The 17,593-nt window shown below is 34.7% G+C and overlaps 1 protein-coding gene across 8 annotated transcripts in view; it reads right to left on the minus strand.

Moving 5' to 3' along the window:
- Positions 1 to 17,593, minus strand: part of CDC27 (cell division cycle 27) — a 58,449-nt gene that overhangs the window by 30,582 nt on the left and 10,274 nt on the right. For 7 of the 8 annotated variants that reach the window (XR_003791922.1, XM_029211686.1, XM_029211687.1 and 4 more), the window contains exons 2-6: positions 16,225 to 16,300; positions 7,710 to 7,857; positions 5,966 to 6,091; positions 926 to 1,023; positions 9 to 163 (exon numbers count right to left, since the gene is read on the minus strand). Coding sequence is in view for 7 of the 8 variants with exons in the window: in XM_029211686.1 (XP_029067519.1) it covers positions 9 to 163; positions 926 to 1,023; positions 5,966 to 6,091; positions 7,710 to 7,857; positions 16,225 to 16,300 (603 nt within the window). In the remaining variant the exon portion in view is untranslated. Of the gene's footprint in view, positions 1 to 8; positions 164 to 925; positions 1,024 to 5,965; positions 6,092 to 7,709; positions 7,858 to 16,224; positions 16,301 to 17,593 lie in introns of those variants that run through there. The other variant, XM_029211691.1, reaches the window with a different exon arrangement.

Below are 17,593 nucleotides of genomic sequence, written 5' to 3' on the forward strand. Positions count from 1 at the left end.
ACACTTACAATTGTGTCCTGGGGTGTTTCTGTAAGAACTGTCTCAGGCTGTCTGTGAGATAAACTATGATTAGATACTAGTGTTGTGCAAGAGTTGGGCAGACAGCTGCTAAAGTTCTGTAAAGATGTTAATTTAAATGTTTGGTCAGGATCTGGCTTTTCACCTGTGAAGGGGAAAAAAAAAAGTTTGCCTCTGAGGAAACGAAGGTTAAATTTTTTTTTCAAGCATGCATAAATCAGTGGAAATATGGCCTTATCCAAAGTTTTAAAGTTCTTCTGTTTCAGTGAATCAGATTTATCTCCCAAAAGCCCATCCATCAATTTATCGTAAAAGTTTACCCCTAAGATAAAGCTGTAAATTCAGGAAATAAACTAAACCACAATGACACTGACTTTAAATATAATAAATCACAGGAGAATGCAGATTTCTGTGTTTGTTTTAAAGCAGAAAGCAAATAGATCTCATTTTGCTCAAGGTAAGGAGTGAGGGTGAAGAGGTGAAACCCTGTAGAAATCATACTAAAGTTTTGAGCACTTCCATGTAAAGACACAACAATGTTTTAAAATGATCCTTCGTGCATCCTGGAACATATATACTGAGACACTCTCCCCCCATATTATCCAGGTCTTATTTATAGAACAGTTTCTGCTCTGGGCATTCTTTTAATTTCTTTTCTTACCCAGAATGCTGTTTTGGCTAGTGTTATACTCACAATACAACTCATTCTAGAGGACACAAGAATGGGCACATTATTCCTAAAACATATGATTCTACCTTATTTCTTGTTCTCAATTTTAAAAGCCCTTAGCTTTGAAAAATACTTTTCTTGTGGATAATTTGTATCACTCTCCAAAAATTAAGCAGGGGAAAAAAAAGAAGAAGAAGAAATGGAAGAACCCTCCCGTAGCCACCTCTACAAGCTTACCTATTTCACATAATGATTCAAAGGGGGACCAGAGGAAAGGATTTAAACTAAGGCTCTTTTGGTAACATTCTGATCCTTTGGCAAGCCGATCTGTCTTGCTGTAAAGACAAACAAATAGATTAGACAAGCTATAAAATCTAAAACGTCTATTACAAAGAAACTTTTGATACAGAAAATTAGGTAAATCTTATATAAGTTCTGAGAGTACTCTGCTAGATTCTTTCTTAAATTATCAATTTCTCCTTCTTACCATCCTCCAACCTCTATTATTTAGGGCAGTTCAAGTCAAAAGTCAGGTAAAAGCAAACAGAACATGAATTGAAAGGAATGTTAACAAAATAAACAAGCTATCATAGCCTTCTTAAATACTATATTGCTTTTAATTTCCTGTTGGATATTAGAATTACTGAGGAAATATGGAAAACACCCAAATATTTCAGTCTTATTGTTGATTTTAAATATAAATCCCAGTGGTAATTTTGAAAGTGAATTAAATGCTTCAAATAATAGCACATTTAAATGATCAGATTTTTTAACAAAGTAGAGGTGGTAGCTCTTAAAGGAAAATTCACGTTTCTTTCTAAATTGGGTATATAAAGGCTCACATTTAGAATATAAACAACATTCTTGGGACCCTATATACTTGAAACAATCTGGAAATTATTAGAACAGCATTGTTGCCTCCCTAGCTTTTATTTTATTTTAAATTAATTAATTAATTTTATTTTATTTTTGGCTGCGCTGAGTCTTCATTGCTGCACACAGGCTTTCTCTAGTTGCAGCGAGTGGGGCTACTCTTTGTTGTGGTGCACGGGCTTCTCCTTGCGGTGGCTTCTCTTGTTGTGGAGCACGGGCTCTAGGCGTTCAAGCTTCAATAGTTGTGGCACGTGGGCTCAGTAGTTGTGGCGCACGGGCTTAGTTGCTCTGCGGAATGTGGGATCTTCCCGGACCAGGGCTCGAACCTGTGTCCCCTGCATTGGCAGGCAGATTCTTAAGCACTGCGCCACCAGGGAAGCCCCTCCCTAGCTTTTAAATGGGGGAAGATGGGATTGAGGGTTAGTGAGACTTGTTGGAGCTTTCAGGTTAAAAAATACTATTCACCTGGTCTAAGGTTGAAATTCTTCATTATCTAATGGAAAAAAATTAAGATACAGCAATTTTTCCAAAACCCTAAGGTTTTATAAAGGACCAGATGGCATCTAACCAAGATTTTCAAAACAACCTTCAAATGAAACTATCAGTTAAAACATAATCTGTTTATGTGCTGTCAGTGTATCTCAGAGAACTGAAAAGAAGACCCCCTTGGGTAACTATATATTGGTGTGCCTTACTTTCAAATTTTGCAAGTGAATAGAAACTAGAATAAATGATGTAATAAAGACAAGAAAATACCACTAGTTGAAGACAATCTAGCTTCCCACATTTGCCTAATTTGACCCAATAAACACATAGACAAAGAAGGAAGCAGAAGCAGGAGGCAGGCTTTCAGAAAATGTAAGTTTTATCAGTCTATATCTAGGATTGCTTAGATGAAATTTCTTAAAGGAACAATAGTTGTAACAAGAATAATATAATCATTTACCATGGATAGAGGGGTAACTTAAAAATAGGAAACAAAGCAAAGACATAAAAAGAGTATTTTTTGAAAGTAATAATTAGGAGTGGAAAGTGTCAAATCAACGCTCAGGAACTTTTAACATAAGGCCATGAAAAGAAAAGTACAGTGAAATCTCAATGTTTGACCTAAACTAACTCATGTTATATAGCCCCCTCATTGCTTATATAACTAATTATGGTTTGTCTATTTCTTTACCTTTTTTTTTTTTTTAAAGATTTTTTTTTTTTGATGTGGACCATTTTTAAAGTCCTTACTGAATTTGTTACAATACTGCTTCTGTTTTTGTTTTGGCTTTTTGGTCAGGAGGCATGTGAGATCTCAGCTCCCCGACCAGGGATTGAACCTGCACTCCCTGCACTGGACAGCGAAGTCTTAACCAACGGACCACCAGGGGAGTCCCCAATTTATTTATCTTTCATGTGTGCTCTCTTGCAATTGATTATAAGCTTTCTGAGGACAGGAAATTAGATTTCTCATTTTTATATTACCTCTTTCCTGTTTACAATAGCCTCGTCCCCTTGCTTTGCTTGTACAATATATCATAAAATACTTTTACTAATAATTTTTAAAGTTGCATTGAGGAGAATATATGAATTACTTAAATGGCCAGAAAAGTGGTGGACGAACTGATGAAGCAAAGATAAAATAATCTATTCAAGAAAAAATATTATGAAAATGTAAGAGGTGATCATTTGTGATGAAAATCCTCTTCTCCAGTATTATGTAAATTATATTCTCTTTTTACATTAGCAAAAGGTAAATTTTCTTAAACCTTTGATAAGTTGGCAAGGCTGATTTTTATAATAAGCCATGACCTGATTAATAGACCATAAAATAAATGTAAAACAAAATGTCTGCTAAGAAGAGATCAGATATACACACACATGCACACACATGGATAGATACTGGTATGTATAAATATTGGGTTGGCCAAAAAGTTCGTTTGGGATGTTACGGAAAAACCTGAACAAACTTTTTGGCCAACCCAATAACATAAAAGTTAACTGGCGAAGAAGCCAGATGTGGACTTACAATAACCAAATCTGGGAGACAGATCTCTGTTCAATAGAGAGATAAAAAGGGGAAAAGATGTAATAAAATTAAGCTGTCTGGAGTGCCCCAACTTTAGATGGATTTTTTTAAAAACTAAAACACCGAAAGAAGTTTCCCAAAGAATTGGGGTTAAAAAAAACTATTTAAATGGCACTGGGAAGAAATAGGTTAATCTAAGAACCAAACTTAGTATCAGCTGTGTCCTAAAGATGCACGTTTCATGTGGTATTGTAGACAAAAAGACCAATGATTGTCTACATCAAAATACTGGAGATAAAAGATAACCTAACAAGCTGTAGCTTCAAAACAATAACACATGGGTTTCTAGATTATGGGGTGCAACTTTGGTCACAAGACAGGTGTACGATGACTGAAATGAAGCGCCAGTTTTTGAAGCAGGGTTGTGCCCCATTGGATACTTAATCTTGTAAACTTTATGATGAATAAAAATAACCCATCCTTATTTCTCTGAGGAAGGGGAAAGACCTTCCTTCTTCATGGTTAGGACTTGATAAAACTGCACCTTCAAAAACTTTTAAACAAGTGATCTTGTTTTAAAATAATTAGTAATATATATATAGCACTTTTGTGATTTAACACCTTCCCTTACTTTGTTTTATTAAATAATGTTATATAAATGATATCATAGTGTATGTAAAATTTTGAAATTGGCTTTTTTCACTTGTCATAATGCCCTTGAAATCCAAGTTATTATGTTTATCAATCGTTTGTTCCTCTTTATTGCTGAGTAGTAGTTCATTGTATGGATGCAGTTTTTTTATTCATTCACCCACTGAATTTGAGTTGATTCTATTTTTGGGCTTTTACAAATAAATCTGCTACGAATATTCATGTACAAGTACCATTTTACATTCTCACCAGCAATGTATGAGAAATCCCATTGCTCTGCATCCCCATTAGCACTTGATATTGTCAATACTTTTAATTTTAGCCATTTTAATAGGCATGTAATAGCTTCTAATGGTAGTTGCTTTTCCTTAATGGCTAATGATTTGGTACATCTTTTCATGTGCTTATTTACCATTCACATACCCTCTCTGGTGAAGTGTCCGTTCAAGATTTTGCCCATTTTCTAATTTTCTTATTATTGAGAAGTTAAAAGAAACAAAAACGACTCTTCTGTCAAGTCTTTCCCAGTTACCATCTTACCTCTCTTCTTAACTGGGTAGAACTGATTATTCCCTCATTTGAACAGAATACTGCTCAAATTTTATCATAGCACTTAAATTGTGATGATAAAAATTTATAAACTTTTGTTTACTACTTCTTTCCTCCTACACTTTATTATAAACCTTTTGGGGATGGAGAGGAGGACAGTGAGTTATTTATCTTTACATTCCTAGTGCCAAGTATGGTGTCTAGCCATAATAGGGGATGGATCTCAAAGTGTTTCGAACAAATGACAAGAATCATAGTTGCATGAACTAAATCCATTACTCCAAGTCCTTCTATTAAGATAAATGAAGATATTGGTATTATATCTTTACTTACTCCTGTTCTCAAAAGAGTGGTGCCATCTGAAAATGAGCCCCAAATTTCAGCCAAATAATTTATTCTGTTCAAAAAGGTATTTTCAAGGTTTTTAAAAAAACTGCTATTCAAACTAGGCTCAATTTACCTTAGAACAGATGCTAACCTAATTCTTTAGATAAGCAATCCTCAATCATTTCTCCCACATGCAACAGATGACATTTACACATGAAATACCCTCCCATGGGCAGTTGAACAATTCCTGTTACCTAATTACTCCCCAACTCAGAGTATTTCAGAATAAAAATCAGTGAGAACAATATTACCATAGTGATAACTCTGAATTCATTCTCACTTGCTTTTAAGAGACTTAATTTAAAATAAATGTAAATAAATTTTAAGATTATTTGTAAAATCACTATCATTTCAGCTACCATCACAGGAAATTTGTCAAATTCATTATGACATACCAGATGGGAACTGCTATTCTTTATTACTGAAACATGACTTCATGCCTCTTTCTAAGGAGCAGTGGTGATATTTAATATCATAGAAAAAACTTCACTCTTTGCTTCTTTTTCCTCGGTAGGTCACATGAAGATATTCTCCTCACCCAAGGTAAAAAAAAACCCACATGTGCACTCAATTGTTCGGTAGTGCTGCTGTAGCTATTTACCATTAAAGCAAAGTGGACAGTCATAGACAGGATCAAAATCTCTACTGTTTTACAGGTTTAACAAGATCACGGAACTACAAGACTGTGTACTACTCAACCAAATGCTATTTGATAAACACAGATCAACATAGGTTTTTTTAAAACCACAAAGCATTCTAGTACTGGAAACAAATTTCTGGTAATTTGAATCATTCTTACTTACCAATATACATGTCCCAACAATGAAAGAGTAAAGCAAGCTGAATCACCAAACTCAGTAACAATATCATCATGGCTTTTCTGCTTATTAAACACTCCACCAGATAAGATCTGTTCCCCTTCTGCAAGCCTTTAAAACACAAATTTACACATTAAAAAAAAAAAAGTCAATATAAAAAGCAGTGTGTGTAAAGACATTCTTCATTACTAATGTACCTCTTACTATGGAGACAAAGTAAATCTTAAAATTTCAGTCTTAACTTTTAAAAACAGAAACAGTTACCTTTATTCTCTGTACGTACAAATCTAGTCTGAGCAACATACACATTACTCACGTCAAAAGAAACGGAAGACCATTATACTGGGGGGAAAATATGAATGGTTCTTCATTAACAGATGTGGAGGTCCTTCTTAATTCTATAATTCCTTGAAGTATGAATTTGCAAGCAGGTTAAACAAGACTAACATATTAATTAAAAACTGCATACTTAATGGCCTCAGTTATTTTTAGGTTTACAAATAAAACCTGAATAGCACTTCATCTCTATTTATCAATTATGTTTTCTTGATATAGAAAATTACAAATGTTCCCCAAAGGGAAAAGAAATTTGCCTGATTTCGCTATGTATTTTTAGCATATCAGAGTTTGTAATGGTTTGTGTTTTAAAGTTTTTTCCAAATCATCATGTGGAAAACTCTCAAGTAAGCTTACATAGTATATCCTAAACATAAAACTTGATATCTAAAGTTCTGTTACTATCAGTGGGACTTTTTAAAAACTATAAATATTTATAAATGGGATAAGAATGTCTAATATAAGAACTGGCTTAAGAAACTGGTAAATTAAATAAGTATATTTTAAATAATTTAACATTAGAATCTTTGGAGTAGAAATAATTCAATAACAAATGTCTCAGAAATTTTATATATATTTTAGCTAGCTTTAATTTAAAAGTCATCAATTAGACACTGGACAAATAAAATATTTAGCAGACTATGGAGACTTTATGAGGCTTATTTGTATTCTCTCACTGTAAATCTACAGACTAAATACAAAGGCTTTTACAATTATCTGTTTAGTCGCCTTTACCATTATTCCATTTCTCACAGCACAGAAAACAGTTTGACAGAATACAACTAGCTAAATCTCTAGCTGCCTCCAGATTCAGAATATGGACAACTAGCTAAATCTCTAGCTGCCTCCAGATTCAGAATATGGACAGCCTCCAGATTCAGAATATGGACAGCTGACTTGGTTGAACTGTACTGTGCAAAAGAAATGTTCTCCTGAATCTGCCTCCTTGCTTCAAAGGAGTAATGGTTCCCAAACAGAATGATCTTGAAAGGCAACTAATTACACAACTATCTAGACACAAGGGAGCATTAATCTCAGATGAACTGGTAAGTTAGGTTTTCAGGCTTATTCCAACTGGTCTAGCAATGAAAGCAAAGGAGAAGAAATAACACTTAGGATCATTTTAGAAAATGATTGGAATTAGTTATAACTTAGGTTTCTCCAGAGTTAAATTCTACTATTTATACCATAACAATGAAATCTCTCCATAACAAAATAATAATGCCATAAGCAGCAGTGTAAACATTTCAAAACTTACTGAAACAGACAAACCTCTACTATCAAAAGAGGGGAGAAAGGGAGTCAGTCAGAGTTTAATCCATCAAAAGAATTTTATCCAGAATTCTACAGTGTAAGTAGAACAAAATTAGATAGAAAAGATTTAGAAACTTACTTGCTGAGATCAACACAACATTTTGCAAGCAGGTATTTACATTGCGGTGTAGTACAACTGTGTCCTTTCAAGAGTCTATATGCTTTATATGCCTTTCCTGAGCGGTAATAACAGGTTGCCAGTAAAAACAAGGCTTCTTCTGAGTGTACTAAGAACACACACACAAGAAAAATTGGCTATTATTCAGTATGTTGAATGGTAATCATTTTCACCTACCAATAGGTAAACAAGTTTAGCAACAACAAAAAAAATCAGGCATGTTATTTAATACAAAAAACAATTTATTAATTCAAATTTGAATTAAGGAGAAATACTTTTCTGACAGAAAAGTTAGTTCCCCAAGGAACCAAGGAAATAATACAATGAAGACAATCGTAGTATTCTCTGTAAATCTTTAAGAAAAGCAAACACATGCACACAACTACCCTTAAATAGACTACCAGAAAAGCATCTTGTTTTTATGTAGTATTTTTCTAATAGACTCTTTGAGAGGACAGAAGTCAAATTTCATGAGAGGGAAACTCAGGGTTATAAATGTAATTATCAATCTGTACATTAAAAAAAGACCAGATTGGAACACAAACAAACACAAAAAAACCAACCCACTTACTTCTAACACCAAATATACACTAGAGTATATTCAAGATAATTTAAGAAAAAGGAAAAAAATTTCTAAATTGTGAATATCCACACTATTTAAACACTCAATTGACAGACCTGACACCTGTCCAGTAACAATAATTAAACTGCTCTTTAATGGCAAAAGCAGAATTATTTATCAACCGCTTGCCTTTTCTTTACATTAGGAAATGCCTTAGTTAATGAAATGTGGCACTTTTCCCCTTATTTACTCTCTTCCAAACTGACCATCACCTCACTTCTATCCTCACAACCAATCCAGATAAGAGTTTTTTTTTCTTTTTGGCCACGCCACGTGGCATATGGGATCTTAGTTCCCCAATGGACCAGGGATCGAACCCGTGCTCCCTGCAGTAGAAGCGCGGAGTCTTAACCACTGGACGGCCAGGGAAGTCCCCAGATGAGAGTCTAGAAAGGTAACAATAAAGGGGATAGAAAGAAAGAGGGGAAAATCTGTTCTGTGCTTCTAAAAATGGGTTATGTAATAATATCAAGGCACTGAGGGATCATCTAAGGCAGTGGTTCCTGAAGTGTGGTCCCTATACCAGCATCAGCATGACTTTGGAGCTTGTTAGAAATGGAAGTTCTTGGGCCCCATATCAGCTCAGACCCCTAAAATCAGTAATTCTGGGAGTGGGGACCAGTAATCTGTGCTGTAATAAACCCTTCAGGTGATTTTGATGCATGCTAAAGTTTGAGAATCACTGTTTTAAAGTACAGATAAACTTGCCACATCTTCCTGAAAAGTTAACTCAAAGATGTGGGATAAAAAAGTAATTTGAAATTTTCCTGTTATTAAGATTTTCCTTTTTCTTTTCTTTACTTTTCTTTTCTTTCTTTCTTTCTTCTTTTTTTTGCTGTTGTTGTTGTATGTCATGTATGTGCAAGCAAAACCCAACAGAACCCTTCTTCTCTGGTCCATTTTATTTTTCATGAAACCCTAGTATAAAAAACAGTGTACAATAAATGACATGTAGTAAATGATAAGAAATTTTAGCATATATGTGTTAATAGGATCTATAGTAGTATCTGTGATTCAGAAGCAAAAAAATGAATGAGGAGCTCTACTGCAGTGGGAACAAACCGTTAATTTCATTGAAATACAAGTGCTAATTCACATAAGTTTGAAAGTGTGATTTCTTATAGATTTTGCAAAGGCCTAGTTTCTTGTCATCTAAAAAATTAAGCTTTTAAAAACTAGTTATACCAATAAACAATGGCTCCCAAAAACTAGTTCAACTTTCAGCTAAAAAAATGCTTTATCAAGTGTTTGTTTACAAACACTTATGTTTAGGTCCATTTTTCACTGTAGTAAAATTTCCTAATACTGAAACTCCTCTTCTTACAAACAGGTTAGGCTTCAAATATAGGTTAGGTCATTTAATAAAAGCCCAAAATAATTAAGAGGAGCTTAAGCTTGCATCCTTCAGGGACATTTCCATCAAATGGGAAGATGAATTAGTCCCTCAGTGCTTTCACACACACAGTATTTGGTATAAAGATACCAAATATTGTGTGTGTGAGTTTAGTGTCATACTGCAACTACTTTTTTGAAGTGTGATGACTTAAAAACTATATGTTTAAGTGAGATTATAGATTGGAGGTTTAAACAAATCTTAAGCTTAATGAAACTATAAGATAGTGAAGTAAATCCAGAACAACTTGAAGGGCTGTAAAACACATGGGGAGACATGGGTGGTTTTTGAGACTTCCCAGAAATAACTTGACAGCCCCAAACATAGCTAGTGAACCAGCAGTAAGTGGCTATAATAAATCTAAAAAAGGTAGAGTACTGACAAATAGATTTCATCTGGAACAGTAACGCCAACTGACTGACAGTGGCTGCCTCAAGTACTAAACTCAGAAAAATTCTAAGGTTGATCATGGCTTTGCCAGTAAGTGTGCAAAATTCAAAATACCAGGATCTGGAAATAGTTATAGATGTCTGCATGACATTTATTTGCCATCCTTTATTAACAGCCTTAATTAAAATATGTGATTGGGAATTATATGGTGCATAATATACAACTGGCCCTCTGTAGCTGCAGGTTCTGCACCTGCAGTTGGTTGAATCTGCAGATGCAGAACCCATGGGTGGTCCTGAGATGGCTGTGTTTTATAAACAGGAATAAAGTAAACACTGATTCCACAAAGTTACTCTTAAAGTAATACTGATAAATCAATCATGTACGAGTTAAATTAAGGTACATCCATGTGATTAAACACTCTACAGCTGTCAAAAAAAAACTGACAAAGATTTCCAGGATGCATTGTTAGGTGAAAAAACAAACAGGAAGTTACAGAACAATACTGAAAGTCCTCTTCTTACAAACAGGTTAGGCTTCAAATATAGGTTAGGTCATTTAATATAAGCCCAAAATAATTAAGAGGAGCTTAAAGCCTGCATCCTTCACATACATTTCCATCAAATGGGAAGATGAATTAGTCCCTCAGTGCTTTTAAATCAGACAGACACCTCTTCTTCATGTTGGCTTATAATCTAAATGAGCAGCCTTTTCCAAAATGCACCAGTTTTGGTAAGACTTAAAAAAGTCTGTTGAGGTGAGTGTTCTCTACCTAGCCTTGATAAACGCTACAAATACCACAGAGAACTCCTTAGAGGTTAGAGTACTCTGCTTGCCACCCTGTCAAAAACTCTGATGTTATAAGTATTCAAAGGGCATAAAACCTATGGAATCATCTATGATTTGTGATACACATTTCATCTTTTTAAAGATTTTTTTTGCTGTGGACCATTTTTTAAAGTCTTTATTGAATTTTGTTACAATATCACTTCTGTGGGTTTTTTTTGGGTTTTTTTTAAATGTTTTGTTTTTTTGGCTGCAAGGCCAAAATGTGGGATCTTAACTCCCCCACCAGGGATCGAACCCGCACCCCTTGCATTGGAAGGCAAAGTCTTAACCACTGGACCACCAGGGAAGTCCCTACACATTTCATCTTAATTACCTACAGACAGTATAGCACATGGATTAGAGTAATGACCCTACAGCCAAACTGCTTGAGTTTGGATTTTCGCGCTACCACTTATTAGCTATGTGACTTATTAGGGCAAGTTAACTTCTCTGACCCTCTGTTTCTTCATCTGTAAAATAAGGATATAGTGATACCTACTCCTAAGTACTTAGTGCTGTTAGAATTAAATGAGTTAATATATACGTACTTTGGATAGCACCTGACACATAGTAAGAGCTCTAGGTGCCATTATTAAATTATTATTATTGACCTAAATTTGCAATACCTGAGTAGTCATCTGACATTCATGTGGGGTATATATACACGACACTGAGCCACAAACTCAAGTAATTCCGTTTTATCACTTTTGCTGTTTCCAAATGCCTGGGTGCTGTACTTTACATATATGATTTGTTCCACCCTTCAGAGTCATTTCTGTTGTTGAACACTTCACCTACATATACAACTTCAGTATTTTAATACTATTCTTAATTTTTATTTTCTCTATATTTGTTCACCTCCTAAACTTCAGTACTAACTCTGGTTTTATACTTGTTGTATATGATGGGGGTTAATATTTTTTAATACTTTGAAAATATGCTTGGAGTAAATACACCACAGATAAGAGGGCTGGAGGAACTTTTAAAAGGCTCCTTGGTGTTTGAGGGGGAAATGGCAATATATAAGGAGAAAGCAGACAGCCAGATTGTGCAGGGCTTTGCAAGCTATGTAAAGATTTAGGGATAAATTATTATAGCTATTATAGATCTCTAAAGCGTTTTGAGAAGGAAAGTAAAGAGAATGGGTTGATTTGGGAGGGGGAAAGGGAAGCGGCAGGAAAGAGTAAATATGGGAAAATCAGTTAGGAAGCTTTTCTAAGACATATTGGTGTCAGATTACAGTGGGAACATTATGAATCCAGTTTTGCATGAATTGAGTTTGATGTATGTGATGTTTGTGTGAAACATCTAAGTTAATGCATTGAAATAGTTGAGTCTTGGATTTAAAAAGTTTGTTGGGAAGACGAGAGTCTTAATTCACTAACACCTAACGAAAATGAAAACTATGATGATTAAAAAAAAATAGCATTGGGAGTTCCCTGGTGGCCTAGTGGTCAGGATTCCAGGCTTTCATAGCCGTGGTCTGGGTTCAATCCCTGGCCAGGGAACTGAGATCCCGCAAGCTGCACGGCACGGCAAATGAACGAATGAGTGAATGAATGAATTGAATATATAAATAAATAAAGAGAATATTAAAACAAAAAAAGCATCATCTTTTTCACCAGTAAGAATTTAATGATGACAGTAAAAGAGTAGGCCAATGGGCCAGATATCCTTTCTGTCCCCCCATATGACAAAGTGACTTGAATTTTTAGCAACAAGATAACATTTATCAAATTTTCCACAGGCAAGGGCCTAAAAATGATACAATATGCCGTATCTTTAGAAGTATCTGGAAAACTTCCCTCAATGATGACTTAACATAACTGTGTAAGTAATTTTTTTTAAATATTGCCATTTGCAGTTACATATTTCTGTGAGTTTGGGCTCTCAATATAATGGTTAAGACAGAGAAGCGAACCAGATGCTGAACCTTTTACTCTGATTCAGTTCTCTTCAACTAAGCCCAATTTATGGAAATCACTATACTCAATGCAATTTCTACATCTGGCCCATTAATCATTAAGACAGGTAGAAACCTGGTGAACAATGGTCTTAGTTCCTTCATTTCTAAACTGGTAATAGCAATGTCTATTTTATAGGATTGTTGAAGACTAAATAAGGAATTAATATTAAGTACTCAGAGTCCTACTACACAGTAAGAAATCAATAAATGGTAGAATTACTGTTTTCATTATTGAGCTGGGATAGTATCTGCTCCCATTGCACTTAAATTCTAAAATCTTCCCTCACAGAAATATAGTCAAACAGAGTAGTTAGGTTCTATATTGAGAGAAACTAACAATGAGCAACTTTCCAAGTGTTAAGCACTGTATCAGACACAGGTAGAAAGAGGATTAAACAGCTTTATGTGGATTAATTTGGAATCCTGCCTCAATTCTATGGGAAAACCTGTTCATCTAAATTTGAAACCACTAATTTGCAATCTTTTGGAATCTAACTATAATAAACTAGAAACTGCCTACCCTTTAATAAACAAATTTAAAAAAAGAAAGTATAAGTCAGCAAAACATGGGGGCTGCCTAGGTATCAATGAAAATATATATAAATAGATTATCCACAATCAACCTTGCTTTTACATAATCGAGCAGAATAGGGCAATCTATTATATTACCTTCTTCCTAAGCCTCTCACTGTTCTAAATCTTTTCATTTGGACCTCAGACTTCTGCTCAACAGATCTTCCCTCACTTTCCTCACTGAACTCCTGTTCTCCCCTGAGGACCTGTCGGCACTCCCAAAGGGATGCTAATTCCCTCCTATCCCACAGTAAGGTTGGTTTCCTCCTTGCTTCTCACAACTTTTTCCAAGCATTACCCTTTGTCCTTCTGTGAAATCCCTTCCTCCTGAGATTCATACCTTCTCCTTATAACTCTCAGTTACTAAATTCAAGACATTCTGCTTCATTAACGAAAGAATTCTGCACCTCATTCACAGTCTTCCTCTCCTAAGTTATTCTCATATATCTCCCAATTCAACTTCATCTGGACTTCCAGTACCTCTCTAAAACCTCTTATTTACCAATCCCTTCCTGTGTTAACTTTCCTATGTAGTTTACATTTCCTGGTCCACATCTTGCCTGTATTCTTAATGTTCTTATCCCTTGTCCCTTTTTGACACATGCCTAGCAAACCCCTAATATCTACCTTCTATGCCTGCAGTTTGGGTTACTAAGCACTTTATTTGAGTAAAATCATATAACTGAGCAGAAAGGTTCCACTACTAGTTCATGCAGACACACACAAAAAAACTCACCTACAATCATAAAAAAAATTTAAAAATTTGGTAAGTAATCCAATGGGAGGTTACTCAAAAAGTGGGAAAACTGAGTTAAACACTGGAGTAAAAAGAAGGCAGCACTGTTCCTGGTTAAGAAGGCTTTAAGATAGTAACATGTCAGTACTTGCTAAATTAATTCATAGACTTATAATAGGTCAGCACTGATCAAAATATTTGTGAAATTTCAAAGCAGTAGTAAAATACACATGAAAAAAATAAAGAATTAAAAAAAGGTTAAAGACTTCTTAGCAAAGAAAGAATTGGAAAAAAAATGATGGGAGATAGGCGTTATTAGATATTAAAAGACAATATAAAGTGTTAATAATAAAACAGTATGATACTGAATTAAAAACAGAAAATTAACTAATGAAAGAAAGGAGAGGTTCTGGGGACAGAGCAAAACATTTTTTAAAAATCTAATACATGAGAACCTGTTGTATAGCACAGGGAACTCCACTTCGTTTTACAGCAGAAACTAACAACATTGTAAAACAACTATACCTCAATAAAAAATAAATAAATAAAAATTTAAAAAATAAAATAAGAATTTAATATAAAACCAAGTAAGATACCATGTGGGGCAGGGGGGAAATTATTTAATAAATAACATGGACCAAACTAAGTAATAATACTATGATAAAATTTTTTTAAATATTTATTTATTTATTTGGTTATGTCAGATCTTAGTTGTAGCAGAAATTTTTAAAAACATTTTTTAAACTACCAAGAACTGTATGTTTATTGAGTTGCAGAAAGATGACAATTTTCCAGCTATTGGAGCAATAGGAGAAAGTTTAAATGACACAGCTGATGAGTTCAACTACATAACAATTTAAAATATCAGATTAATAAAAATCAATAGAATTAAGATTAAAAGGCAAAGAATCTGGAGCAAATATGCAATAAACAAAGATACAGCTCACAGAAATAGGAATACATTTAAAATAAACACTTGAGAAAATACCCAGAATCCTTCACAGTTATAAACATGCAAGACAAAATACCTCACAATTTTCCAGTAAGCAAAAATACATAATAATGGTAAATCTGATATTGATAGGACTATGAAGGAAGTCTTACACTATTGGTGACACCTTGATTATCACACCTCTCTCTGCTGGGTTATCAACTGGGCAAAAAGTAATTTGTTGTAGAACTGATCACACCTTTTGACTCATAAATTCCATTTTAGAGTATATAACCCAAGGAAATGACTTAAAAGAAAAGTTGTACATAATTATCTATCTTAGCATCTTAGAAAGAGGATTATAATAATTAATGACAGAAAGAAAACACATTACCAGCTAATGTTTACTGAGCATTTATTACCATGCCAGAAGGCTGTGCCAAATGCTTTAAATATACTACTTCATTCTTCAATTCTATGAGACAGCTACTATTATTTTTATTTTATAGATGAGAAATCTGAAATAATCAGACATTAAGTAACTTGCCCACAGTATACTACTGCACGTTTAAGTGACAGGGTTAGGGTTTGTACTAAGGCTGTAGGCTCAAAACCCATGCTCTAAGCCACAGAATATAGACTCTAATAAAAAACCTGGGAAAAAATACCTAAAGACGGGAACATGATTAAGTAAACCATAGCGTAAAACCCAAAGCAACTCTACACAGTTATTAAAAGTAGCATATAAGGAGCTACACAGACACTTGGAAATATTTTTATGAACTAGTGTCAATCATAAACATAAAACAAAAGTGATACCCAGGGGACTTCCCTGGCGGTCCAGTGGTTAAGACTCCGTGCTTCCAATACAGGGGCCACGGGTTCTATTCCTGGTCGGGGAACTAAGATCCCACATGCCGCGTGGCGTGGCCAAAAAAAAAAAAAAAAACCCAGAATCTTGTTACAGTCATAAAAAGTGATGGAATTCCATATATTTTATTCTTTTACAGTTCTATAGAAATGAACAGATTACAAACCTTCTGCATATAGTCGCTCTGCGAGGAAAACTGCATCTCTGTAAGCATAGTGGTTTAGTGCTTGCCATATAGCAGCCTGTAAGTGGAAGAAAAAGAACATAAATATACAAACATAGAGAGTTTCAAGGTAACTCTTAGCACAGAGCCTTGCATATAATACTCAAATTAACATGTCTAAATTAAGTGATAAAACCTCACTGCCCACAGTGCAAACTCCATAACGTATTAGATAAGGCTCTTCACTGTATGGCTCCTAACATATCTGAATTTACTCACTCAACTCCCCATGAACTTTTAGACCTCTGTGTCTCTGTACTTCCTTTTCCTTCACTGGGGAATGTGGGTTCCTTCACCTACCTCCTCTTATAAATTCCTCATCCCTACAGACTCAGCTTAAATAATATCTACTTCATAAAGCTTTCTTCACTGGAGAGCTCTAATATTCATTTATTCAATAAATATTTACTGAGTGCCTACTATGTGCCAGCACTTTCTAGACTCTAGGCACACAATAAATAACAAATAGTTTCTGTTCTCACAGAGTGCATTTTAGTGTTACTCCTGTCTAGATCAGTGGCTATCAACCCTTTCTTGTGGTGCTCTACCTCAAATCCACTGAATCACAATCTCTGGAAGTTGGGATTGAGTTTAGATAGCCTTATTTTTAAACCTTTTTACTGGTAAGCATTCAGGGTTCAGAACGATTCTTCTACTTTCTAGGTAAGTAGTTCTGTCTCGTTTTATAGTATACTCTTTTGAAAAACTTATGAAAGCTATGGACCTCCTCCCCAGAAAAAAGCACATGGACATATATACAGAAAATGTGTATACAGTGTGTGGGGTTCACAAATATCTTGGTTCATTAAGAATCACTTGTCTAGCTGATGGGAGACAGTATTAGAGCCCAATACATAAAAGGTGTTCAATAAATATTTATGGAATTCAATTCAGATACTTGAAAGGGGAAGAGACAAGTTACTGACCTAGAAACGTGCTTTCTCTTTTGCATATTAGAGACTACAGCAGTACTAATGCCTTGAGGAGCACTGCCGCTGCCAGGACTAGGAGAGGTACTCCTTGTTTGAAACTCAAAAAGTCTTTCACCATACAAGGTCAGAAACATTGGGTAAGTATACATGAAATAACAATTGTACTGGTAAATCAATCTGGGTAAGTTATGGATTTAAAAGATTTTAATGGGCTGGTTAGTGAATCTAACCATCATTTATAGAACTGCACATAAAGAAAAGTACCTAGGGTCTATCCCCTGCTTCCTAGTCCCAGTCTGTAACAGAATCTTCTTTCCTGTAAACTTTTATTTTCCTAAGTGGTTTTTCTACCTACAGGCTACAATGTAGTCCATCCTGTC

The sequence above is a fragment of the Monodon monoceros genome, unplaced genomic scaffold, assembly GCF_005190385.1.
Source record: "Monodon monoceros isolate NGI ecotype Baffin Bay Population unplaced genomic scaffold, NGI_Narwhal_1 Super_Scaffold_9, whole genome shotgun sequence".
In the NCBI taxonomy this organism is placed as follows: domain Eukaryota; kingdom Metazoa; phylum Chordata; class Mammalia; order Artiodactyla; family Monodontidae; genus Monodon; species Monodon monoceros.